General features: G+C 36.9%; 1 protein-coding gene across 2 annotated transcripts in view; it reads left to right on the top strand.

Moving 5' to 3' along the window:
* Nucleotides 1–27,507, top strand: part of KLHL15 (kelch like family member 15) — a 30,390-nt gene extending 2,883 nt beyond the window's left edge. The window contains exons 2-3 of one of the 2 annotated variants that reach the window (XM_029241009.1): nt 8,747–9,458; nt 23,907–27,507. In XM_029241009.1, the coding sequence (XP_029096842.1) occupies nt 8,754–9,458; nt 23,907–25,016 (1,815 nt within the window). In that variant the 5' untranslated portion in view covers nt 8,747–8,753 and the 3' untranslated portion in view covers nt 25,017–27,507. Of the gene's footprint in view, nt 1–8,347; nt 9,459–23,906 lie in introns of those variants that run through there. The other variant, XM_029241008.1, reaches the window with a different exon arrangement.
* Nucleotides 27,508–27,798: the final 291 nt, after the last annotated feature.

The following is a 27,798-nucleotide window of genomic DNA, read 5'->3' as shown; positions in this document are numbered from 1 at the left end:
GAACAGGAGGATATTCTGTTGGGTGGGGCGGGTGGGTGGTTTTTGATTTTAAAGAGGGGGTTTGGGGAAGGCCTCACTGAGATAAGACACTGGAGTAAAGACCTGAAGGGAGCCATGTATATTGGGATTAGGGGTCCAGGCAGAGGGAATGGCAGGTTCAGAGGTCTTAAGGCGGGTGTGTGGCTGTTTTTCAAGAAACAGCAAAGAGGCAAGTGGCAAGATATTTCCTCAGACTTTTTGTTTTTAATATAAGACCTTTAAAACTCATCTGGCTGAATCATTGAAGCAGATAAAAACAGATAGAAGATGTATTCTTTGTCTCTGATAAGATCATTGAATTTAGTTAATGATTCTGCATCATTTTAAGATTTGCAGGAAATCTGTATCATAACATCAGGACCTTCCAAAAGGTTCAGTTTAGTTGTTTATTTTTTATGTAAAACTAAGGTGTTAACATTATAGTATTGATGATTTCATGTTAGGAAGTAACTTAGTAGAATATTTGGGGTTTTATTCCCCAATAGAGGCTTTTCCTAGAATTCTCACTGGATCCAATCTCTAAAGGCTAGGGAAGCTGTTTTCCATGACATCACTCTTGGACTACTTTTACTTGTAGTGAGGAATAAGCAGAGGAGCATTAAATTAAAATCTTCTGATGAAAAAATAGCATTGAAACAGGAGTGGCTTTTTCTTATAAGGTTTCTTTTATTATAGGATGACTAAATGCTAAACATACCTGAAAAGTGAAGTAATTTAGATATTAGGTGCCAACCGGGAGGCTGGAGGACTCAGAGCCTTTTTAAAAGCTTAGTTAATGGTCATTTGCAGTTTGGTACTGAGTTATAAAAACATTTTGATGGACAAGAAAGAATTTCCAGTACTAAACAAATTAGTTAACTTATGCAGCCTTTCCTCTAGTATTAGACTTAGTTGTTTCTCAATTTGAGTAGTATATCTCAGGGTAAAATGACTGCTAATAGAGCTAATAAAGTTAGCCTGTTTTTGGAATTTCTTTCCTTTTAGATTGAGAAGTTGGTTGCTTTGAGATTGTTGAATAAAAGTTTTACTTCACAGGTTACAGAAATTGTGAGAAATTTTACGATTCAGGAATTAATTCTATTTTTATCCTTAGTAAGCTTTGCATTTTCTTTTTAGTATGCAAGTATGGCATTTTCTGCATAGGCATTAACATTGGTAGGCTAACAGTTTGAGGATGAAGGTAGTATGAAATAATTCACGGTTTTCATTGGAGATACGTATATCAACCTCTGAGAATCTAGCTTTGTACTGAATAAATTAGGGTTTAGTATGAATTTTCAAGCAGCTGTAGGAGGAATGTGAAAGCATTAAATTATTGCTTATGGCATAAACATGGAGGTTAGTTAATTTTGAAATATCTTCTACTTAATTGCCCAGAATTTTGCCTTCCAATCAGAATGACAGCCTTCTAACTGAAAAGGAAGCATTTAATTTCTTTGCTTTTAATTTCCTGTCCAGTTTTACCCCCACCAGACTTCTTTCTTTACTGGTCACTAGAGAGTTTGAACTGTTAGAAATTTCTGTGATACAAATAGCAGTAATGGTCTTCCAGGGCAGAGGTAGGAAGAGGTTGCTTTGTGTATGTGTGTGTTGTTATTTAGCTCTTGTGCAGTCAGTGGTACTTAAACTTTTTGGTCTCAGAACATCATTGTACTCTTAAAAATTACTGGGATCTCAAAGAGCTTTTATTTATGTGGGTTGTGTCTATTTATACTGACCATATTAGAAATTAAAATTGGGAAGTTTTAAAAAAATACTTGTAATTCATTCTAAAAACACATTACATGTTAATAATTAAAATTGGGAAGTTTAAAAAAATACTTGTAATTCATTCTAAAAAAACCCATTACCTGTTAATCTAAATAACATTTTTAATGGAAAATAAATATTTTCTAAAACAACAAAAAACTTGGTGAGAAGAATGGCATCGTTTTACATTTTTGCAAATCTCTTTAATGTCTGGCTTAATAAAAGACAATAGGCTTCTTATTGGCTTCTGCATTCATATCACATGTAGTATCTGGAAAACACTGAGAGAATGAAAGTAAAAAAGAAAAATCGCTTTTAAAATTATTATTATGGGCTTCCCTGGTGGCGCAGTGGTTGAGAGTCCGCCTGCCGATGCAGGGGACGTGGGTTCATGCCCCGGTCCGGGAATATCCCACATGCCACGGAGCAGCTGGGCTTGTGAGCCGTGGCCGCTGAGCCTGCGCGTCCCGAGCCTGTGCTCCGCAACGGGAGAGGCCACAACAGTGAGAGGCCTGCGTACGGCAAATAAATAAATAAATAAAATAAACAAAATAATTATTATGAAAATTGTTTTGATCTCGCGAAGTTCTCTTAGGGGACTAAGGCCCCAGTTACACCTGGACCACACTTTGAGAAATGCTATACCAGTCATTCTGATGCATAGAAAATGTGAGGCTTTCTTTTTTCTGTAGTCAGTGCCAAGTTTATGGAACAGGACAAACTCCAGTATTTTCTTTCCTCGTGGTATCAGTATGCCTTATCATTTAGTTTAAGTTGGTTCATCTTTTGAAAAACCCTACCGTTTGAAATTCTGAAGGCCAGGTGTAGAATACAGAAGTGTAGAAGGCCAAGGGTATACAGGTTTATAAACCATGATTTCTCTTAACCTGATGATGTGTTTTGAAAAGTTAGGATACATAATTTTTGTACATTGAGCATTTTGTATGTCAGTAAATATCTTTTCTCAAAGCCCCTTAGCAGATTATTTTTCTCCAGCCCTCATTGATTTATAGTTATTTTTGTTTACTTTTACAGTGATTAGTTCTTATAATTATTAATTTATTCCTTAAATTCCTATAATTCTCTATCTTACACTTAAGATTTTGTATATTTTTCTTTTTGTATTCTTCTTACACTTACCTTTTTCTTGTTTATTTTATTTGCTTACATGTGTGTTTTGTGTTATTTTTGTTTTATTTTAATCTAAATCTCACTTTTTTTTCTTTTCTTTATAGCTTCCAGGGTATGGATTGTGAACAAGTTGGTTTTGTTTCACATGTTCATTTGTAAGTTTGGTTGTTTGACACCTTAAACATTTATGTTATAGATCTGTGCTGTCCGACAGAATATAATGCAAGCCACAATATGTAATTTAAATTTTTCTCATAGCAGCAGCTTTAAAAAGTAAAAAACAGGTGAGATTAATTTTAATGTTTTATTTACTCAGTATATCCAAAATATTACTTCAACATGTAATCAGTGTTAAACATTTGTATAATGAGATATTTTACTTTTTTTTTTCTAAGTCTTCAAAATCTGGTGTTCATTTTACACTTAAAGCACATCTCAGTTTGGTCTAACCATATTTCAAGTGTTCAAAAGCCCCATGGGTAGTGGCTTTCATATTGAACAGCACAGATACAAAGAGTAGTTACTCTTGTTAGGGCAGAAAAGCCTAAGGAGCCCAGAAAAGCTAGAAAATTATACTTGTGTGAAGAGAAAAAATGGAAAACAATGCCATTGCAAATGAGGTCCAGTGTTTTGACTACCAGTACATCTCCTGATCTCTTATAAACTTGCATTGTGATAAACCTTAGGGAGGTATGGCGTCCGTAGAGGGAAGTTTGAAGGGTGTTAAGTTCCTGTGGTTCTGTGGGTGATAAGGAGCATTAGGTAAGAGCTGGACAGGGAAGGCAGCATTGATTGACCTCTGCTGGGGTGCCTCCCTCTGGGCTAGACATGTAACTTACGTCAGTTTATTTGATCATCATCCCAACTCAGTAATAATAGATGATGATTATTCCTAATATATGGATGGAAACTGAGGTCAGGAAGTTAAATTTCTCCAGGTCACACCGATGGTAAGTACTAAAAGCGCTCTGATTTCAAAGATTTTGCTCTTCCTAACCACACTATTTTGTGTTTCTTGCAAATCTAGTCTTAACTCTATTTCTAACTAGCTGTATGACTTTGAAGAAAAATTTCACCTGTGGACATTAGTATCTTCATCTCTCAAGTTAGAGTTGGCCTGCGTCCTAAGAGACTTTACTGAGAAAATGAGCTGGGGTTTGGAGTGCTGTTGCTAAGGAGAAGGGTTTCTCCAGAATTAAAAGACTCCAGGTCTGGAGTCCTGTACTCGTAACTCACTACCATTTACAGACTATATCATGTTGGTCAGTTAATCACTGAGTATCATTTTCTACTTACATACATGCTTCCTATAAAAGTGTAAGATACTGCTGCTTCTCTAAAGTTGTCTTATTGATAGATGCACCAAGCTTTTTCATGTAGAAAAAAAATTACTGCAAATTTCCCAGCTATTACAAATTAGTTTTAGAAGAACTTTAGATCAGATAAACTTCAGAAATGCATTGCTAAGACTTAAAAAATAGCTATAGTTTATTTACTTTGCATATCTTTATACGTGCTTTACACATCTGTAAAATCATACAAAAAGTAGAATAAATAAGAGTTTTATTACTAAACATTTTTAGAGATCATCGTGTTGAATGCTTTTATTTTATAGGTGCAGAGATAAGGCCAGGAAAGTTTGAGTAACTTACTCAAAGTATAGCTATTTCTGCTCTAAAACTGTATTAGTTAGGGACCTTGGTTATATGTAGGAAAAACCCACCTGAGGTAGTAAGGGGGGGATCTATTCTGAGCATGTAAGGATTTCTCTCAGCACCCATGGGTAGGAATAGAGCTGGGCCTAGGAAGTGGAAAAATGAAGGAGTTAGGGAGCACTCCCTGTCTTCTCGTCTTGGCTTTCCTCTTCTTTCTCAGTTGACTGGCTTTCTCTGATACTCAGCCCACATGGCAGGCAGAAGTTGGTGCCCACAGCTGCTCCTTGACATGTTCTAGTTCCAGTCATACATAGTCAGTGCACGTCTCTTTTTCTCTTTCTCTCCTCTTCTTTCTAAATTCTTGACACAGGAGCGTTCATCTTGATTCATATTTCCCACCCCAGTCTGACCATATGTAACAGGACAAGATCACAGGGTAGATGCCTGTCTGCTAGGAATCCCACTTGGTGGGCTGGGTGCCCAGAGGAGAGTGGGTGCTCTCCTTACATCTTTAGGGTCTTTTGCCTCACAGCTTATCAATCCTCCTCATTCCCCCCACCCACTCCCCCGGCTTCTTTGCCCTATGATGTTACCACCATATTAAGTATCTGGAACCTAGGTTACTTTTTTTGAGAAAGCATAGTATCTCTTTAAAATCTTTCCTTTAGGGCTTCTCTGGTGGCGCAGTGGTTGAGAGTCCGCCTGCCGATGCAGGGGACATGGGTTCGTGCCCCGGTCCGGGAAGATCCCACATGCCGCAGAGCGGCTAGGCCCGTGAGCCATGGCCGCTGAGCCTGCGCGTCCGGAGCCTGTGCTCCGCAACGGGACAGGCCACAACAGTGAGAGGCCTGCGTACCACACACACACACACACACACAATCTTTCCTTTAGATGGAATCTTTGTCTGAAAGGTGAATATTAGCTGTTTGAGACCATATCACATAGTGATAACTGTTGAATAGAGAGGGTTACTTTGAAAAGAAGTGAAATGTATGGTATTTTAGGCACTGTCAAAATAACAGATTAATGAAACAAAGCAGTTTCCTCTCAAGTATATGAATGCTCATGCCCAACCTTCTACTATTAAATCCACATTAACTGTGACCAATAAATCTTGATGAGTCAGAGTGATAGTTGGTGTCCCTAATGATCCTGAGAAAGATAATGAAATATCAAGATATTCATCTAGTTTAATTTGTTTTTTATTCTAATTATTTTGAAAATTGATAATTAGTGTGATATTGATAGCCTTCTACTGGCCAGAATATTTGATTATTCCGATATGTTCCTTTTGTTCGCAGTATGCATTTGTGTACATGTGCCTTATATCACTTGGAAAATTCTAAGTTCATTCATTTTACCTTTAAAAATAATTCAGGAAATAAAATCTGATAGCTTACTTTAGTCTTGAACGTGTTAGTAAAGTAGTTCTGCCAAGCATTGATTACAGTGTCTAAAATATTTTATATCTGTTTTCCAAATTATAGACAGCGCTTTTGTGTTCTACCTTTCCAAAATGAAAGTATATAGCTTTTGGATTAATGGAGTGCTGATAAAAATTATGATATTAATTTCATCTTGTGCATACTTTGCTGTGTTAGGTAAGTGAACATATTATGTGGGATAATCAATAAGACTTACAGGTAAGTTAAGGACAAAGGGGGAGAAAGAGGCACCTAGCATGCCTCTTGATAAGATGGGGAATACAAAAGAAAACTGATTGGGGAGAGAGTAGAGTTATGATTGTTTAGACACAATTTTGAGATCCCTGTGGGGCACCCAGAGGTATCTAACAGGAGATTTGCTATGTATAGTACTAGTGTAAGGATAGAGATTGGGACAGTGATGGTGAAGGTACTGATAAAGGTAGGTAGTAGTAGAAACCGTGGGTTTAGATGTGATCGTTGAAGGAAATACAGTGTTTAGATGAGAGGAGAAAAGGTGCAACAATAGAATCCTGGGGAACACCAGTGTTTAAGGGATAGCTCTCTTAGATAAAAATCCACCTTCTATTGCTCCTTGTTACTTATCATATACACATATCCTGATCTCTCTCTTTCCCCTCCATATTCACTGATGACTGTGGTACCTGGCTAAGACTCCTTTTCTCCACCTCTTCAATGTTCACATAAGACCACTCATCCAAAACCTGAGAGGCAAAGTTCCCTGACCACCTAAACTCTTATAACCTCCCCCCCACCCCCGCTCCATTTTAAAACCTTATTCTCGGGCTTCCCTGGTGGCGCAGTGGTTGAGAGTCTGCCTGCCGATGCAGGAGACACGGGTTTGTGCCCCGGTCCGGAAAGATCCCACATGCCGCGGAGCCGCTGGGCCCGTGAGTCATGGCCGCTGAGCCTGCGAGTCCGGAGCCTGTGCTCCGCAACGGGAGAGGCCACAACAGTGAGAGGCCCGCGTACCGCAAAAAAAAACAACCTTATTCTCAAACCTGCTGGGCCTTGCCACAATCAGGAACTGATCCATACCTGAAATCTTTAACTGTCGGCTTCCCAGTCTCTGGCTTAATCTCCTCTCTTTTCATTTGGTCTGTCATCTCCAAACTTTACCTCTGTCCTTCTCCAGCTTAGACTTTCTTTCCTTTCCCTGGTTGAGTGTTTGGGTGGACCAAGAGCCCTACAGTGAAGCCGCTGGCACCACAGTCACTGCTGGCACCTGCTCTACCTCCTCCTTCAGGGAGGCCATCCTGGCAGCCTCACCAGTCTATTACCAGTGCCTTCCCCTTTGTTAACCAAAAGAAGAGCACCTCTGTGTGCCAGGCATTACATTAGATATAGCGGTGCGGTATATGCCTTTCAGGAATCCCCTCTGCCATATTTTAGAAAAAGGACAGTAGAAAGCCAAGAGAAGGCTTATTAGAAGGTAGGTCATAAGCTATAGAAGAGCATTTTGTTCTAAAAAGAACATAGAAGAGGGTTGTGGTTTTTTTTGTTTGTTTTTAAATCAGAAAGCCGAGAAAACTCTCTGTGACCTGCATGAGCCTGTAGGGGAGTTTGTTTACACTGAAGCAAGGTTCCACAGGGCACAGTGGAAAGGGTTGGGAGGGAATTCGTGGATGGGATGATGTGTCAGTGTGGAGGAAGCTTGGAGCTGTGTGAGGATGAGAGTTGAGGAGAGGATAGATAGTTGGCCTGGGGGGTTTGTGTGGAAAGAAAATTACTTTGCTTCATAAACAGTCTCGTAAGCTGAATTAGTTTATTCTGCTTAAGAGATCTAATTATAATCCCACTATTTGGCTTCGTTTCTCTGATATGCAAAAATGCGGCTTAATTTCCTTTAAAAATTATGTATTTATGTTTTAAATATATAAACAATACATGGTCATTGTTTTTAAAAATAAGGTTAATGAGGTAAGTAAGAAGGAAAAGATAAACCTCAAAGTTTCCTGAAGTCCCACTACCCCAGGGACATCATTTTGGTATATATTCCTCCAGACTTTTTCTCATCTAAACATATATATATATATATATATATATATATATATTTAATTTTTGAAAATATACTGAGTATACTGCAGTTGCCTGCTTTTTTTCCCACATAACAACAATACCTAGTAAATATTATTTCTCAGAATAGGTAGATTGCTGCCATCATTTTTAGTTGTTATAGTAATCCATTGTAGGACTGTACTGTATTTATTTCTATTGTTGGGCTTTTGAATACTTTCCAGTTTTTTATTATCAATAAGGTTAGAAAGAAAAACCTTGTGTGTGCAAGTTGGCATATGTATCTGATTATTTCCTTTGGGTAAGTTTCTAGGAGTTTTCAAGGTCAACAGTGTACTTTTTGGTTTAATTTCTTATCTCTTTTTCTCATGATTTAGTATTTAGCTGAGAAATCCTTTTTGGTTGATAATTTGGGGACATGTTTAAATATATTTGGTAAACAGTGTAAAATCACTGGGATAGGCATATATTTGTAAGTTAACAATTTACCATTGTTGAATAGATATTTAATAGATTTTTTCCCCCAGGTAGGGAAGCCAAAAATATTAGCCCACAAACCTTTAAGTTGTTTTCTCCCAAAGGGTTTGTACATGTAGGACTTAGGCAGTGGAATTGAGATAATTATAAAAACTTTTTAAGCTCTAAGTTAATAATGTCTTCAGAATGCATGGAAATGATTAACACAGTTTTCTTTGATTACTTTTTTTCCAGGTGATTCATGGCAGGGGACGTGGAAGGATTCTGTTCCTCCATCCATGACACCAGTGTCTCTGCTGGGTTCAGAGCACTGTATGAGGAGGGATTGCTTCTTGATGTCACTCTGGTTATTGAAGATCATCAGTTCCAGGCCCATAAAGCCCTCTTGGCCACCCAGAGTGATTACTTCAGAATTATGTTTACCGCAGATATGAGGGAGCGAGATCAGGACAAAATTCATTTAAAAGGTCTAACTGCTACCGGTTTCAGCCACGTCCTTCAGTTTATGTACTATGGAACTATAGAACTGAGTATGAGTACTGTTCATGAGATTCTTCAGGCTGCCATGTATGTTCAACTTATAGAAGTGGTGAAGTTCTGCTGCTCTTTCCTATTAGCAAAAATCTGCTTAGAAAACTGTGCAGAAATTATGAGACTCTTAGATGATTTCGGTGTAAACATCGAGGGAGTCAGGGAGAAGTTGGACGCCTTTCTGCTAGACAACTTCGTACCACTCATGTCCAGGCCTGACTTCCTGTCTTATCTGAGCTTTGAGAAGCTCATGTCTTACTTGGATAATGATCATCTGAGCAGGTTCCCAGAGATAGAGCTGTACGAGGCTGTGCAGTCTTGGCTGCGGCATGATAGAAGACGCTGGAGACATACCGATACCATCATTCAGAACATCAGGTTTTGTTTGATGACCCCATCCAGTGTTTTTGAGAAGGTTGGTGCATTTGAAAGCAATAGACAGGACTCATCGTTTAGCTAATAAGGCAGTATGTCTTTATAGATAAGATTCTCAGGCTTGGTCAGGAGCCAGAAAGAATGAATAGTTTTTAAGAATAGTTATGTGTAAGAAGTCTAATTTGTTGTAGCTTTTGTATTTAGGTTTTTTAAAACACATTTTGTGGGTGAAAGATGGACCAGGTAGGTGGTAGAATAGTTTCATTTTGAAAGTACTTTTAAAGTTGAAGCATAATTATTTAACCCCAAATATTATAAGTTTGCTTTAGCTTCTCTTTCTTTTCACAGAGTAATTAAATTTGAACTGGGTCCGTCTAGCTCTCTTTTCAAAAATGAATTTAAGTGAATCATGCTGAAATTAGAGTTGAGAGGAGTTTTGTAGTTCTGAATGATAAGTATTAACACAATTTCGTATTCCTCTAAAATGTAGTGAGGAAACATAAAATAGCTCTTGAAAACCAGTAGGCCCTGGCACTGATTTTCTTCCCTACTCTTGCCTAGTTCTGCGCCTTCCCGTCCGTCTCCCCCAGCCCCCTCCACTGTGAATACTAACTAAATTTAATCTTGAAAACATATGTTTGTCTAAAATCGTTGTTTTGGCATTTCTAAACAAGTAGACTATAGATCCTCTATCTACATTGATCAAATATCCCTGTGCGCATTTTACCATGTAATAGTTCTGCTGTCTTAAAATTGTCTTTCTCCAAAACAGCCTTGGCCTTTTTGCATGTAAGCATTTTTCATTTTTATATCAGAGTCTCAGTTGTGATGCTCTCTTGCCCAAAGGAGAGAAAGCAGTTTCAGTAATTGCTTAACTTAATTGGTTTCTAATCACATGGTTACCTCTGGCGCTCTGTTTACCTCTTGCATCTTTTCTTCTTTCTAGAAAGCACACTTAAAGCTTTGGTCGACACCCTTCATGTTAGGTGGTTCCTCAGCTTTAGTTACCAGACCTGGTGATAAAAATATAACATTTGCAAAGGAGGGTTGTTTACACCATTTGAAAAATAAACAAATTTGCGCCTTCGAATAACACTCAGCAGCCTGGCATGTCTTTTTTTTTCCCCTCTGAAATGCTGTGAAATATCATTAACTTAAACTTTTACTAGATAACTCAGTTTTGTAGGATTTTATCTTTATTCTCAGAATGTACTGATATGACAAATAATTGAAACTAAAGAATACATTTCTTAATTATTTTTTGTTCAGTGATAATCAGCCCCACATCAACAATGTAAATCATTTTTCTCTGATGTTTTGATTTTTTTCCTTACTATTGTTTTTATTGCTCTCTTTTCCTGGGGAATCCTGTTTTGTCTTTACATGTTAGATGGAAATGCTTTCCCACTATTAAAGCAAACAAACCCCCCTCAACTTCAGTCTAGATGGAAGTGCTCATGAAATAGAGAATAAAATTTTCCCTCTTGTAGGACATTATGATGGATAATTGATAGCAGTAAATGATTAAGTGCTGAGCTGCAGAGCCTTTTTATATTCCAACTATCAGTTCAGGGTGGTCAATAGTGACAGTGGCTGGAAGTTAATACCATCAGGTAATTTTGTAGTTTGTTTTTTTGTTCCATCATCTTCTTTCTTTCTTTCTTTTTTTGTTTTTTTTGGCCACACTGCGCGGCTTGTGGGATCTTAATTCCCCCGACCAGGGATCGAAGCATGGAGTCCTAACCACTGGACCGCCAGGGAACTCCCAGTTTTGTAAATCATATAAAACAACATTTGTACCTTCTGATGGTTCTGTTTGCATATATAGCGTAGGATGTGGTTATTACTTATTGGCCAGGTATTGGGAATCTCATCAGAATAAAAATGTTGTTAAGGCTTCCTTCTTGAATTAATTTCTTACAAAAACTTAATAAGGCCCTGGCTACAGAGAAATCTTTCTGTTTTTTATAATATAAATCTTCAGTTTTATTTGTGATACTGGTAAGGTAAATGGAAGGGAAGGTAGTTGGTGATTCTTGTCTTAGCAGTGTGTGAGAGATAATGTTTATCAAAGGAATGTGTTGTAAAACACTAAGCAGATTTGAGACCTTATCTCTAGAAATTAAACTTCAGAAACTAGAATGGAAAATTTGGTTGGGGAATAAGAATTTGGACTATTTTACACCATACTGTTTTGAGCTCCTTGAAAATAGGGCCCATCTATTTTTCCTGTACTCAGCACTCTGCAGGTCTCAAACAAGGCCATTTTAAAACCATTATATATGCATGGAACCAGAAAGGGCACAGAAATAAAGACATAGTACATCTGTGCTGGTCCTTTTTTAGTATGAGGATCTACATGGGGAAAAGTGTAGGCAGTTTTGATTTGTGGTTTTATCCTATTTTGCTGAAATTTAGAAAAATGGAATGTTAATATGCACTTTTTAGCTTTCAATTTTTAAAAACTATTAGACTTTGTAAACATACAAAAAAGCTGAAGGAACAGTAGAATGTTCACCCATAAACATATCTTGTAGGTTAATAGTTGTCATTTTGCCACCCTGTTTTTAGATAGAGAGGAGAGTGTGTGCCTTTATGTTAAATTTTTGTTTTTTGCTAAACCATTTCAAAGAAAGTTGTAGATGTGATGTTTCCTCCTTAAGTACTTCAGCAAGCATCTTATCTCCCAAGAGTGAGGAAATTCTACATAACCATAATACCATTATTGAAATTAACAGTCATCCCTTAATATCTGTAATATCCATTTCATTTTCTGATTTTCTCAGTTTTCCCAAAAATGTCTTTTTTAAGCTGTTTCTTAAAGATTGAATCAAGGTTCATACAGCACATTTGTTATTACGTCTCTCTTTAAATCTGAAATTGTCTCTCCTTTTTCTCGTTTATGATGAGGATGCTCAAACATACAAAAAGTTGAAAGAATAGTATAATGAATACCTATATAGCTGTCACCTAGATTCAAGAACTGTTAACATTTTACCATATTTTCTTTATGTAGATTTTTTTTCCTTTGCTGAACGTTTGAAAATAAGTTGAAAACATCATGACATATCACCCCTTAATACTTATTAGCATGCCTCTCATAAGAATAAGAACTTTTTCCTACCCAGGTTCAATACCATTCCACCCAGGAAAATTAACAATAAGACCCTGATAACATCTAACAGCTAGTTCATATTCAAAGTTGTCCCCCAAATGCCCTAGAATCCAGTCATGGTTTACACATTGCTTTTGGTTATCATGTCTGTTTAATCTTTCTTAAAGAATCTAACACAGTCCCCCACTTTTTTTTTTTTTTTAGAAAGATCAGATTACCAGTTGTCCTAGTGTGTCCCCACATTCTGGATTTATCAGATTATTTCCTTGTGTTGGTGTTAACTTAGTTCTTCTCTTCCTTATATTTCCTGTTAACACACCTACTTTTTAGCATCGTGTATTTTCAGGAACAATTACAGGAAAATATTGTTGTAATGCCAGAGAAAGTCCTGGAAAACCACTTAGCAACTCTGATCAAACTTAGAATTTGCCATTCTTTTTTGTATTAGGAGGCTAAGTAGCCCATTCCTATGACTAAAATCATCAAGGACTTTATTCACACTACTCTGCATTAGGTTCCTTTTAGATTCATAAAATTTCCCTCCCTTTAAAAAAAAATGTGGAGCCCTTCCATTCAATTTATTGGAATTAAAACTAGCTAAAATGTCAAAATTAAAAGATTATTCTTTCTTATTAAAAAAGTAGTGTATCTCTAGAACCATGCTGTTCAGTACAATCACTGCTTGTGGCTTTTGAATACTTGAAATGTGACAAGTCTGATTTGAGATTTCAAAGGTTAAGATGACAAAAAGGATATAAATTACCTCATTACTAACTTTTATATTGATTATATGTTGAAATGATATTTTGGATATATTGGGCTAAAATACATTGTTAAAGTCAGTTTCACCTTTTTGCTTATTAAACTATGGCCACTAAAAAGTGTAAAAATTACATCTTTGGCTCACATTTGTGGCTCAGATTATATTTCTGTTGCACAGCGCTGCTCTACAAGTTCAGGGAGTAAGTTGTGCTCTAGAAACTCTAAATATGCATACATTAAACAGCCTTTCTCACTTATTTAACCCTCTCCTGGATCCTTAGCCTTTAGAAATGTTCTGTACAGTTTAGTGTTAAGTGAACCTTCCTACTTAACTATTCTGTGGAATGGCTGATGAAGATAACTTAAGTATAGCATCTCTTTGTGAGAATCCTTTTCCTGGCCTCAGGAAAATAAAAAGTGATTGAACAAAGCTTCGTGAAGAAACCTTTAGAGATTTTAATTCTTCCTTTGGTAGTAACGATCAGATCTGAGCAATGGCTTTGTAAGGGGCCATTCTGCCTCTCCCTAAGGAATAGCCCCCACTGATTCCAGGGACCCGAATCATGCCCTCTAGCTGTGTCGAAATCTTTGGGTTTATTCTTCTGCGGTATCTTTTCCCTTAGTCGTCTACTGGATTTTCTCCCCAGCTGAAAACAGACTGTCTTAACTTTTGAACTGACTCTGGGACAGGATCATCACCCAAGAGACCAAGACTTTCCAGATTTCCTCACCAAGTTCCTTAGAGGCAGTGATTCTACTTATCTGAACACCTTACACTTATATGCCAGGCCTTGCACTGAGTGCTCTACACATAGGTAGAGTCTGCAGGTTATCTCTGTTTTGTAGGTAAGAAAACAGGCTCAGAAGAGTTAGGAGTCTTATCCCAGATTAAGTGGCACTGTCCAGACTGGAACCCGGGTCTGCTTGCTTCTCAGTCCAAGCTACTAGAGTAGGGAGAGGACCCTCATGTGCAGGAAGCATATAGTTAACCCTGTGGGCCTGCTTGGGTGGTTTAGAAGTTGTTACAGAGCTGTGAAAATTCTAACATGTTTGCATGAACAAAACATAGCCTAAGAATTTTAATGGCACTGAAAAAAGTGTAAGATGTGGGAACACTGTAAGGTGTGAAAGCAGAATTCTGGAGTTTTCCCTGTATAATCGAGGAAAGCTGAAAATTAAGGATCTTGTCCTTTTGACATAGTTGGTTAGGAGTATGATTCATTTTAACTATAGTCCATTCTCAGTTTTAATACTAGACTTCAATCTCAGTATTTACGTAATGCAAATGTCTGCGTCATGTATTTTTACTAACTCTAATGGTCTTTGCATCTGTTAACAGAGATAAGGCCTGACATTTGTCATTCTGAATTTCAGTGATGTGAAGATTTAAATAGTTTAAACTTTGGTCTTTTGGTTTTTAAAAAACAATTATTGCTTTATTGAAAACATTTTATTAAGTAAATGTATATTTGGCAAAATGCCTCTTTTACTTTTTTGTACAGAAAAGATCTTTTTAGCAAAATTGTTAAATTATTCATTAAAATACCCATATGTTGATTTTTTAGTAAAGTGACATTTTAATATTTTTGAACCCAGGGCATCTTCAGTATCATAAATATGCGTAAGGTAAGATCTGGCATATTAATGATCCCCTTAGAAATTATATTGATCATAATCATAAGATCTTACAATTTTTCAAAAGGAAAGAAAATTATTTTTTAAGGAATCAGATTATATAGATGAATTCTGCTTTATTCCAAATATTTTGTTTTATAAACTAGCTCATGATATTCAGATACCCTAATGTGCTTTTTTCCCCCTAACCTGTTAAATGTAATTCACCATATCCCCCCAAATTAGGTTTATTTAACTTTTGAAGAGCAAAGCTAATGTTTTAATGAGAGAAGATGTTAGTTCTCCTTCACTGAGAATATATTTGGATTTAGCAAATCATATCTGCATTTTATAAAAGTTTGTTGTTATAAGGATATTTACAGCCTTGAGATAATTTTGATAGTCCATTGAAAAAAGATAAGTTCATTACTAGTGAGTATTAATCCTAGGATGAGAGTGAAAATGCTTCAGAAAGGCTAACACTTTTTTTCTTTTAATGTCTTTTACTTAAGGACCAGAATTTGTGGCTTTAAAAGCTACAGTTTAAAATGGGGTAAGGTGTCCTGGACTCACCTTGAAACTGATAGAATTTAAGGATTACAAATTATCCAAGTATACCTTACTAAGACCCTTAGTACCTTCCTAAGAACATGGTAGCTCTCAGAACTGGTCTTCACAAAGCACTGATAATCTTCCAAATATTTCTCTATCAGCATAGTTGGTTTATGTAGCATTAACAATGGACTATGACACATAAGGAAATTTATTCTTAATGTGTCGTGCTTGGGTGGTGCGATATCTTGGTTGAGGCACAACCCACTTGGTAATGAAATTGCCTGGGCAAGGACACATCTATGTAAAAATGTAGGGGCTGTGTACCCCTCAGAATTCCTTCACTTAGGCACTGCAACATGATTTGACTAATCTAGCACTTGACCAATCCAAAATTTCTGTCCAGAAACCAAACCATTAACTTTAGTGTTACCACAGTTTAGCCCCAAAACTCGAGAAAAGTAATTATTTCTAATGACTTAAACTACAGCCAGACAAATCTAGAGGAAAAAACAAATTTCCCTGTAACCCTCACAGTTTTAGAAGAAACAAGCAGTGCTGTATTTGACAATAAAAATATTTTTTAGAAGACAGTAGCCTGGATTTCCAATGTGAAATTTGATTAGAATTTCTAATAAGCTTGAGTTGTTTTTGAAAAAGTTTTAAATCCTCTTCATATATTAAATAGTACTTATACAGCTATAAACTTGAAATTACTTAACAATCAGCTCACTTGCCCCTTGGAGTGAAAGCACAGAGATTAGCAGGGTTTTGTTTGAAACTAGGTCAGTGGGTTAAGCGTACTTTCTCAGTCAATGTCTTTTTCTGCATCAGTCTCTTTTTTATCGACCCCTCCCTCCCAGCCCCATGGACTTGGATGATTGTAATTAATACATGTGCACTTCTTTAAAAATCACCCAAGGTGTTTTTCTCCTCTCCAGTCTTCTGCCCTTTGTGTATAGATATGGAGTGCTCTTATTTTCCACCTTTGACTTGCATTCACTCCAGGTTCCTGGAGTTGACTAGGTGTTGACTGCTGTGAAATCCCCTGGGAAAGAGACTATTAGAAGGTTGTATTAAGCTGGTAGGAACCTACTGAAAATGGGAGTTAAAAAATTCAACCTACCTCGCTGATTTTCCTTTTAAATAAAAGGGAGATGAAGACAAAAGCATAGAATTGGAAACTGACTGTGGAGTAACAGGAGAGGAAGACATGGAATGGGGACAGCCACATTTACTTGTAAAAGGAGAAAATCTTTTTAATGAATTGGGAAATAAAGAGAGGGAGAGAAACCAAATGATACGCAGAAATCGAAAAGGATCAGAGAATTCAGAAAATGACTGGAGAAAAGGTTAGGAGCAGGAAAGGAACCAGGGGGGTATATTAAGATTTTAGGCTTGAAAGTTTTAATTCTCAAATTTAATATTTACCCAGAAAATGTTACATGTGTCATGCCTTGCTCATTCAGAAGTTAGTTCTAGGATTAAACCTTTTATTTGACTTTCCTTCTGCTCTTCCGTATTTATAAATAAAATATTGACATAGTTGAGAGTATTTCCATAAGTAGGGAAAAACTGTGTAAGAAAAGTTGTGAATTCTAGAACTTAGTTGTACTATCTACATATCGGTGTAATCAGGTGGTAAGATATTCTTAAGTCTTTTACATTATTTCCTACCTTTTAGGCTTGTGCACTCATTTAACTTCTAGTGGTGCTCTATTACTGTTTACCAAAATTGGAAGGAAATGGGACTTTCTAAGCCTATTTATTTACCTGTCTATCTGTTTATTTATTTTTGGCCTTGCAGTGCAGCTTGTGGGGTCTTAGTTCCCCGACCAGAGATCGAACCTGGGCCCTTGGCAGTGAAAGCGCCAAGTCCTCACCACTGGGCCCCCAGGGAATTCCCTAAGCACATTTATTTATTTATTTATAATTAATTTTTATTGGAGTATAGTTGACGTACAATGTTGTGTCGGTTTCTGCTGTACAGCAAAGTGAATCAGTTACACATACACATATATCCACTCTTTAGATTCTATTCCCATATAGGTCATTACAGAGTATTAAGTAGAGTTCCCTGTGCTATACAGTAGGTTCTTACTCGTTATCTATTTTATATATAGTAGTGTGTGTATATGTCAGTCGCAATCTCCCAGTTTATCCCTCCCACCCGCCCCCCTTTCCCCCTTGGTAACCGTAAGTTTATTTTCTACATATGAAGCACATTTATTTTTGAGTTAAATATTTTTCACTATCTATAGAAAAGTTGAAGGGATAGAGGACTCACCAAATTGTGCTGAAACTCTTATAAGAATATTGTCGTGAGGGAGTCCTTTCCCTTTCCCCCATTTGCCCTGGTCACTTGCCTTCTGAAGCTGTCAATACTTTAGACTCTTGTCTACTTGGAGAAGACAGGATGTGTAATCCTTTTTAAAATTTGTTTTAACTGTTTGGTATTTGACTGCAATTATAGTGTTATTGAGAGGATTTGTGCTTAACAGGAACTAATTTTTTAAAATAGCCTTATCCCTGGTCATTATTCAGTTTTTCAGGACAAAGGGATTAATTAAAGGTACTTTGTAACTAGCTTTTTTTGTGTCACATAAATCAATACAAGCTTCAGTTCTGAGCATGATTTTTTTTTTTTTTTTCTTTTTTTGCGGTACGTGGGCCTCTCACTGTTGTGGCCTCTCCCGTTGTGGAGCACAGGCTCCGGACGCGCAGGCTCAGCGGCCATGACTCACGGGCCCAGCCGCTCCGCGGCATGTGGGATCTTCCCGGACCGGGGCACGAACCTGTGTCCCCTGCATCGGCAGGCGGACTCTCAACCACTGCGCCACCAGGGAAGCCCTGAGCATGATTTTATAAGTAAACCTCTGATATCAGGGTAGATGCTTTTGCAGTACAACATATAAAGACTTCCACATTTTACTGAATATCAAAATTAATATCAAATGTAGCTGTGGTTCCCAAAGACATAATTTGTTTTCGCACTAAAGCTCCATGACAGTAACTGCTTTATTTCTGGGTATTTCTTTTGAGAATACTGAATCATGGAGGAAGGATGATAAAACTGACAGCCAGGACTCAGTCTTCCTTCCACATGACACCTTATATTCATCGTTGCAAAAATTAGGTTAGCAGTTTTGGATGTAGGAGGGCCAGAGAGATGTCTGTTCATGCAACTTACACCTTTTATAAAGGGAAAATACCTAAACTGGAGGCTCCATGGTCACACAGTGACTTGGGGACAGTGTCAAGTCTAAAACCTGGGATCTTGAGTTGAGAGATTATTCTAACCCTCAGTCCTCACCCCTCCCACCTCCCTACAACTGGATAAACTAATCAAAGGCCTTTTGTTTCTTTGGTTTAGTATATTGGGCATTTAAAAAATCCTTTTGAAAGGTGAAACAGCTGATAATACCTTAAATTGGCTGGCTGAAAGCCTAAAATAATTTTTTAAACTATAGCCTGTTTTAGTAGATACTTTTAAATTGTAGATTTTTAATCAAATAAAGGTAGTAAGCTCTATGGAAATGCCTGTTTTAATTATATTGCCTGCTTCATTTTAATTCTTTCAAAATTAAGAGCAGTATAAACAAATTACCTTTAAAAGTTAAAAAGTTAGTAAGTGGACTATATAACATTTTGACAGTGAGAAGAGAATCATGGAATTTTTACCCAGTGCTAATGGCTAGCTATTATTTCTTTGACTTAATAAACATATTTAGAGGAATCACATTCAAAATTATTAATTTCTCACATTTTCTCTACACGCATATGTGCATGCACACAATTTCATTAAACCAAAAGATTAGAGGAGGAAATGGCCAATTTAAAATGTTCAGATCACTGTTTTTAAGAGGTAATAAATACTTTCACTTCAAAATGCTTGTCATAATACAATTTTTTTAAATATCAAAGCAAGAAAAGTGATAATCTTTCCAAGTTTTAAAATAAGACAGCTTTTTAAATCCTAGGAAGGATAAGGAAAGTAATTCAGAACATGAAAGAAATGTCATTCTTTCCATATCTTTCTTTTGAGAGAGCCTGATACACAGATAGTTAAACTGTTATATGAGGAGCAAATGATGAGAGAAATGCTTTCTCTGTGAAAAGATGAGCCACACGTTTCTTTTTGGATAGCTCCCTTCATTAATGCATTTTAAGTGATTCCATTCACAAAGAAGCTTTTGGCCCTACACTTTTTGTTTTAAAGCAGAGTGTATCTGTAATTACTTTGTCCAGGATTATCACAGATTCATTAATTTCCTGTTTCTATCATGAATGGAGAAGCTAGTTATGCTTATTGATATTGTGTGGTTTTAGAGGAAAATTGCAGCAATAAGTAGCCCTGGGAAAAGGCAAGGTAGGTCTAGAACTTCTAGCCTTGGCAGAGAGAAGTAGGAGCTAAATTTCTTTGGTTAGAATATCTCTTAGGGTATAATAGCTATCTCAAAAGGCACAACTTCCATTATTGTGGGCTTAGAGGTAGAACAGATCAGGTAAAGATGTAGCTTTGACTGGGACTTCAACATAGTGCTGAAGTGATTCTTGTAAACTCATTGGAACCCAAATATCAAAGGAGCACGATAGAATAAATAGGGAGAGGACAAAGGGACCAGAAGATTGGGTATATAAAAAAAAGAAAAGGCTAGGAAGTGACTCTAGGAAGCCATTAAGCTGGCCCAGTTTGACATGATCTGCAAGAACCTGGGGTTGGAAGGTGGAAAGTCATTATAGGCCATTCTGCCTAGTCCTCGTGTGATGCTGGAATTCCTCTCCAGCCCTCCTGATAGGTGGCCACACCTGCACTACCTTCAGTGGCAGGATGCTAGACTCCAGAAGTAGACAGTTCTTCACTTTGGGAACATGTACCTGTACCATTTTTACTGTAGTCCCTGTAGAAAAGCCCAATACAGACCTATTTCGAATCTCAAAAGGGCAAGCCCCTCACGAGCTCACTGGTAACTATATGTTGTATTATATACATTTTTCCCCTGCATATTACTGCTGACTGTGCAAAACAGTCCATTTTTATTTTTTGAGAGTATTATATATACAGTTCTGCAGGTTTTGTCATTTTGACATTTTGAATGTCTGTGTTAACTGCATGTGGATTAATCTCATTCCTTTTAACGATTGCATGTTATATACCAGAGTTTGGTCAACCAGTTTCATATTAATAGATATGTGAGTTGTGCCCAGTTTTTGTGCTCTTACAAATAATAATGCAGTGAACATCCATTATGTTGTCAGTCCTAATTGCAAAGCTTTTCCTTATATTGGCCTAAAGTCTTTCTCTTAACTTCTACTTATTGGTCCTGAAAACAGTTGCCATCTTTCTCTCCTGAGTCTTCTCGTGGATTGAAACATTCTTAATCTGTTTGACCACTCTTCCTGTGATTTGGATCTCTTTGCTGTCTTCTCGACATGATCCACTTTGTTGTCTAAAGTACACTGGTGGAGTTGAACACTTAGTTGTGGTTTCACCTGAACAGAGAGGGTGGGACTGTCTAATTCAGTCCATGATTTTATTAGTTCTTAAGACTGTCATATCACATTGTTGGTTCGCAGTGAGGATAGAGTCATTTAAAGCTTTACATTTGGAGTTTGTGGATCCCTGGAACATCTGATAAAAGCTTTGGACTTCTCCCCTCTCCCCTCTCCCCCAAATGCATTAACATAACTACTGTTGCAATTTCAGGTGGTTCATGGGTCCCTAGTGTTTCTGTTTTCTTTATGACTAAGCTTTGTTGATTACTTTGCTGAAGTCATAGGTTCTCTCATTCTGTAGCAGTGTTGTTACATCATCAAAAATTAAACCAGAAATGGTCAGTCTTGGCATTACTGGGTGAGTCTGTGTTGCCTCCTAGTTTGTAGTGCTTTCTTATATGCAAGTGCTAACTAGTTTTTAACAATGCAGGATCAGGCTCAAGCTAACCAGCCTTAGTTCGGAAATCTGTCTGGTTTCTAAGTCCTCTGCCATCCTTCATGATTCCACACACATTACAGAGAGCAGTTAAGCAACCTTATCTGTGAAGGCTCCTAGGATCCCAGGACGTGATTTGTGAGATCAGATGACTTGAACTCGGTGAGAATATCTGCCTGGTTTTTCTTTTTTCTCAGCCATCTTGGATTTAAGTTTTTTCTTAGTTATTGTGTTTGATCTTCAGATTGGAAAGAATATAATATTCTTAGCCGAGAATGGGAATAAGATAGGAGGCTGTTTCTCTTTATCTTTGTTAATATTACATTAACCACCTCATCCAGGGGGGAGTTCACTTTTTCCTCTACTTTTTTTTTTTTTTTTACTTTAACCTCTAAAATGCCATTTATTCACTATCTGGCACTTTGTAAAGTCACAATTCCTCCTAAGGCTTTACCTTTGTTCACAATATTCTTACAGCTCCATTTCACTCTTTATAATACTTGTTTTATGTGCCTGTTTTTTACCATCTGTCGTAAGTGGTTTTTTAACATCCGAATTCCAGAAAGCTCTCTGCAGCACATCAGATTTTTTAGATACTTTCCCCCTTTCTTCCCCTCATCAGTATGTTTTGCAATTATGTAGTCAGCATTATGCTTTTGAGAGCCTCCAAGCCTTCTCGAGCTTCTTTACACAGTTTCTGATCTTGGAATTGATCCTATTTTTCCTTTGAAATCTTGAAATCTGCCTATCCTTTATGGGCAGCATTCCCCTTCCTTTCTTTCTTGATCTCCAAACAACACGGCTGCTTCCTCTAAAGCTTCCTCCTACTTGCATGTCATCAGTCATGCTTTTCTGGTGAGGATTAGGTACAGAGTAACAGTTTTTCTCATTTTTCCTCTACTTTCTGGAAGACTGAATATTTACACAAACAAACGCACATCATCAGATGCATTAACGTAAACTGAGTGACACTTCCACAGATGTCCCCTGGTCAGTAATAATAGCTAATAACAGCCGTAATTTTTTCTGCACTGCCACATGACAGGCACCATACTAAGTCCTTTCCGTGTAGGATTATCTTGCCTGTCTCCTACCTCAGGGTTATGAGGTGTAGGTGCTATTGTCCCAGTAATACAGATGAGGAAACTGGCTTAAAGATACTGAGTCACTTGCCCAAAATCACACAGCTTGTGAGTGGCAAAGTCAGATATTTCCTAAATCGAATTCTTAATCACCATACTGGGCTGCTTGATGTCATGCTTAATTACTATGCTGATTCTGTTACTTCAAAACCTGTGAGGCAGTCAGACTACTGGCTGTGCACAGTAGGCCCTTAAATATTTAATTTGTTAGCCTAATGACCCCTCTAAGAGGAAAGATCGTATAATTGTTCTTAATACAAAGAATTAATCATACGATCACAATGGTTGGACATACAACCTAATTCCTCCTAGCAAAATAACTGTGAAAGAAATCAGCAAATAATAATAGTGAACAATTTCAATAAAGAGAAAAAGTATAAAATCTGTCGATTTTATCTCTACAGGATCCAAATGGTAACCATCCAAATCCTAGCCCTCTTATCTCACCCTTGTCATGATACAGGCTGTTTCTGCTTGGTTTCCAACTTCCTACCTCTTTCACAAAACATCCCTTGAATGTTTTGGACCAGTTTGATATGTTCTGTATCTAAAGTTCATAGCACTCACAGATGTGCTATACAGCTTCATACCTAACTGTCAATTGCCTCATTTACTTAAAACTGGTAGATGTGTATTTGTTTTCATTTCCTGAAATATACTCTAAGTTCTTTGAGGAAATGGACCACATCTTATACTCTTTTTTTTTTTCATCTCCCCACAGTAGTTAGCATGATACTTAAAAGTGCTTCATAAGATGTTAGCAGTCATTATAATTAGGTAGTTCCAACCCCAAAAACAAAAAGGAAAAAGTTTGACCTTTTCTTGTCAACTGAATTATTACTATAGGAGTTAATGATATCACACCAAGTTTTTATGTCAAAAACCAACTGAGAATTTTGTGTGTATTTAAATTTTTACTAACTCACTAACTTAATTCCCCAAATTATTCAGCCATGGGTGTTCTTACAGTGTTCCTTGTGGTTAAGAAAACCAAGGCCAACATTTCCTCTACTGTGAAACCTCTACTTCTCCTCGTATAGCCACCACTTGTAGCCCAGGGCCCGACATATATTAGATGATTAATACATTTTGTTAGAGGAATTTAGCTTGTGCCTGGAAAATAACTTGTTTACTTTTAAAAAGATTGGGAATGTGCATAAATTAGTACAAATAGAAATTACAAAAACAAATATGATAAAAGCTTTGTAAAAAAAATAATAAAAAGAAAGTATGTGATCTTAACAGGAAATCAGTTTTAGTAAAGTAGCTTAAAATCATAAGCTAATCATCTTAGTGGGCTTTGATATTTTGTTTGCCATTGACGTTTTGTTTTTTGTTTTTGTTGTTAAATTCTTTTACTTGTATTCTTAGGTTAAGACATCAGAATTTTATAGATACTCCCGACAGCTGCGCTATGAAGTTGACCAAGCCTTGAATTACTTTCAGAACGTTCACCAGCAGCCTCTGTTGGACATGAAATCAAGCCGCATCCGCTCTGCCAAACCCCAAACTACAGTATTCCGAGGCATGATTGGACATAGCATGGTTAACAGTAAAATACTTCTCTTAAAGAAACCAAGAGTCTGGTGGGAACTGGAGGGCCCACAAGTACCTCTGCGTCCGGACTGCCTTGCTATCGTGAATAACTTCGTGTTCTTGTTGGGTGGGGAAGAACTGGGCCCAGATGGCGAATTCCATGCTTCTTCCAAAGTGTTCAGGTATGACCCGAGACAAAACTCTTGGCTCCGGATGGCAGACATGTCTGTACCACGTTCAGAATTTGCAGTTGGTGTTATTGGAAAGTTTATTTACGCTGTAGCAGGCAGAACCAGAGATGAGACTTTCTATTCAACAGAGAGATATGATATCACCAATGATAAATGGGAATTTGTGGATCCTTATCCAGTTAACAAGTATGGACATGAGGGGACAGTGCTCAATAACAAGTTGTTTATCACTGGTGGAATCACCTCATCTTCCACCTCCAAACAAGTGTGCGTGTTTGACCCCAGTAAAGAAGGGACCATAGAACAGCGGACCAGGAGAACTCAAGTAGTTACCAACTGTTGGGAGAATAAGAGCAAAATGAATTACGCTAGATGTTTTCACAAGATGATTTCTTACAACGGCAAGCTTTATGTCTTCGGTGGTGTCTGTGTGATCTTGAGGGCCTCTTTTGAGTCTCAGGGATGCCCTTCCACAGAAGTGTACAACCCAGAGACTGATCAGTGGACCATCTTGGCGTCCATGCCAATTGGTAGAAGTGGCCATGGTGTGACTGTGCTGGACAAACAGATAATGGTTCTTGGAGGCCTTTGCTACAATGGTCATTACAGCGATTCTATTCTCACTTTTGATCCGGATGAAAACAAATGGAAGGAAGATGAGTACCCGCGGATGCCCTGCAAGCTGGATGGTTTACAAGTATGCAACCTGCATTTTCCAGAATATATACTGGACGAGGTCAGACGTTGCAACTAATGGCATCTTTCTCCCTTCAATAAAGCCAAACAAAAAATTTGTTTGAGACAAAGTAGTTAATTAAAACACATAAAGAAGAACCTCACTAGTTTTACTATCAAAGCCATTGGTCTAATACATGAAAATGTTTTCGTTCTGTTCTCGCATCCTGTTTTTTCTTTTTAGTGGCCTCAAACTCATGCAATAAGTCAATTCTAAGCACTAGCTCTTGAAACTACTTCCAGAAGCAGTTTAATAGAACGATTCACTTATCTGGGAAGTTGATGTTATGCTTTAAACATTTCTTTCAAATGTCAGTGTAGGAGTCATGCATCTTCTAAGAGAAGACCTGATAAGTGTCACTGGATGTAATTTCAGTTCCTATCTCTATCTGAAATCTTTTTGAACATTTATTTCGGTGTATTGCAGTCTGTTAGACTTTTTGGTTTTATTTTTTAAGTTTAAAACTCTTGACCTTTTTGCATGGCTTTTTGCTGAAAATGCAAAAATATAAATTTTCTACAAATTTAACTTTTTTATATTCAGAACACTATTTCTAAGCTGCCTTCTCTTATCTGCATTGTGTTAGTGAAAGCATATCCATACTTGCTTACATCTTATGAATATATAAGGCACATCCCCTTTTATGCGTGGTTAGGATTCTATATTTTTAAGCTAGTGCACTTGCACACACGGTTTGCCATACTTGTTGTATTCTAGATGTAACGTCTTTTCATGTATTAACATTTTTAGAAAGTTAAAATAACTGGAGTCCTCGTTTGGTATCAGAGTAGCCTATCTTCAGTCCATACTGATTCAGTAATATTCAAACTCCTTATATTCCTGAAACATGTATGGTTTTATGAAAACTAACATTTTATGTTTTATTTTCAAAAGTAAACGTTAGTGTTGCTTATCGATGTATGTCTTCTTTTTGAAAATGTTTTTCTTTGCAGTCTGTTTAATGTTACCCTGTTTTTAGTGAGAATCGGAGTGGTATATGACAAGCCCTGGCCCTGCAGCGTGCAAGCACTTTTAAAGAGAATTTAGGTAATACCAGAGTCCTAAATAAAGGCCCCTTAAAAGTAAGTGCAACTCCCATTCTTTACATTCAATAAGGCTGCTGCATCTGTTATTGAATGGAAAGTAGCAACTTGTGGAAAATTTGAGCTCAGTTTTGACTTAGAGGTAAGGAATAGAATTATAATCTTAACTGGTCATATCTACTTGTTTATTTAGTACAAAATATTTAGTGGCACTGGGGATGTAAGCCCTCAGCTTTTGTTTTATTTACTGAAAGCTACTAGCATGAAAGATAGTAACCTCAGAGTTCAGAATGGATCAAGAATAACTGTTTAAAAGCATTTATAATAAGTGTTTTAAGATTAGCCGCACCTTTCAACTCTTTAAACTCGAAGAAAAAGCATATAGTTGTCAAAATTAAGCAAGAATAACCAGGGAGTGGATCATTCAAACTGATGCCATTTTCTTCTGAGTAGACTCTATGTATGATACAGACTAGATCTACACTGGCAAAACTTGCCAGATCTTAGGATATTGGTGCAATATTGCAATGCCTTCTATATGGCTGTTGTGTAAATTTTCTAGTTTTACTTTTTTTTTTTTTTGCTGCTGCCGCCACTGAATATAAAATGGAAGAGTGAAATCATGGAAATGTGAAGACTTGTTTCATTTTTGCAATTAAAATAGACAACTATGAAAAAAACCTGATTTTAAAACTCTACAACTGGAGGCTGGAAACAGTCAGGTACATAAGTAGTTTTTTAAAAAGCGAAACATTGGGATTGGCTTTAGAAATCAACTTAATATTCTTTTGTATATGAGACTTAAATTTTTATTAAGTGGTCCTATCATTTACTTTCAGTTTCTAAAAACGAAATTCAGTATCCTGTTTCCCATGGTAATATGGGTAAAAGCCTTTTTCTACATCTTAAAAATCATTTTTAGTCATTTTACTTTTGAAAACTAGGAGTTAGATTAGCCGTTTAATTCTTTTTCTAATATATTAGTTGGCTTAGTGTTTTATGTGTGCCGTCTTGCTTTAAAGAAAATAACAGTAACGTCTTCATTATTTTCCTCATTGTTGTCTTTTGCTGGAAAAGACCGAGACAGGGAACCCCATCAGGCTTTTACACTCCAGTGGTGGTTCTCTTTAATTGCTTAGATATGACTTCGTAGTCCTAGTTAAAGTAAGATCTGGGCAAACAATTGAATATTCTTGGTCTTCATTGTAAAAACACAAGGCCAAGGTCAAAGTTCATGTTTTGGAAAATTGGTGAAATCTTTTAACTTGAACTGACTCTGGGTTTAGCTTCACACGTAAGTCATGTCTGACCTGATGTCAGCTGTAATCAGTTTTGAGCTTTAAGAATCGTTGTTATTGCTTTGGGTTCCGAATGTATGAGAAAACTCTTCTGTTTATATGTAGTGCTAATTTAGCTTATTTTAAATTCATGATTAACTTACATTCCCTTTTAAAATTATGGTTTAATTGCTGAAAGAGATTTATTTTTGTTATACTAAACTATGGAAAATTTTTTCATAGAATTTTTTTCAAGTTTATTTTTTGTGTGCTTCATTTGGAACCATTTTTTGTTTATATACATTATATGTGCTCAAAATAGTTTTTTTTTTAATTCAGTAAGATTTAAAACTATACAGTGTAATTGCTGTGATCTTTGTGTGTTAATTTTCACTTTACATTTTAAATGCCAGACTTTACAAAAATAGCTGATTTTTGTTAATTGCATCTTAATTAGAAACGTTTGTTCTCTTCCATGTC

This window comes from Monodon monoceros, unplaced genomic scaffold (genome assembly GCF_005190385.1).
Source record: "Monodon monoceros isolate NGI ecotype Baffin Bay Population unplaced genomic scaffold, NGI_Narwhal_1 Super_Scaffold_22, whole genome shotgun sequence".
Classification (NCBI taxonomy): domain Eukaryota; kingdom Metazoa; phylum Chordata; class Mammalia; order Artiodactyla; family Monodontidae; genus Monodon; species Monodon monoceros.
The sequence above is the reverse complement of the archived record's forward strand: the minus strand, read 5'-3'. Positions and strand labels throughout refer to the sequence as shown.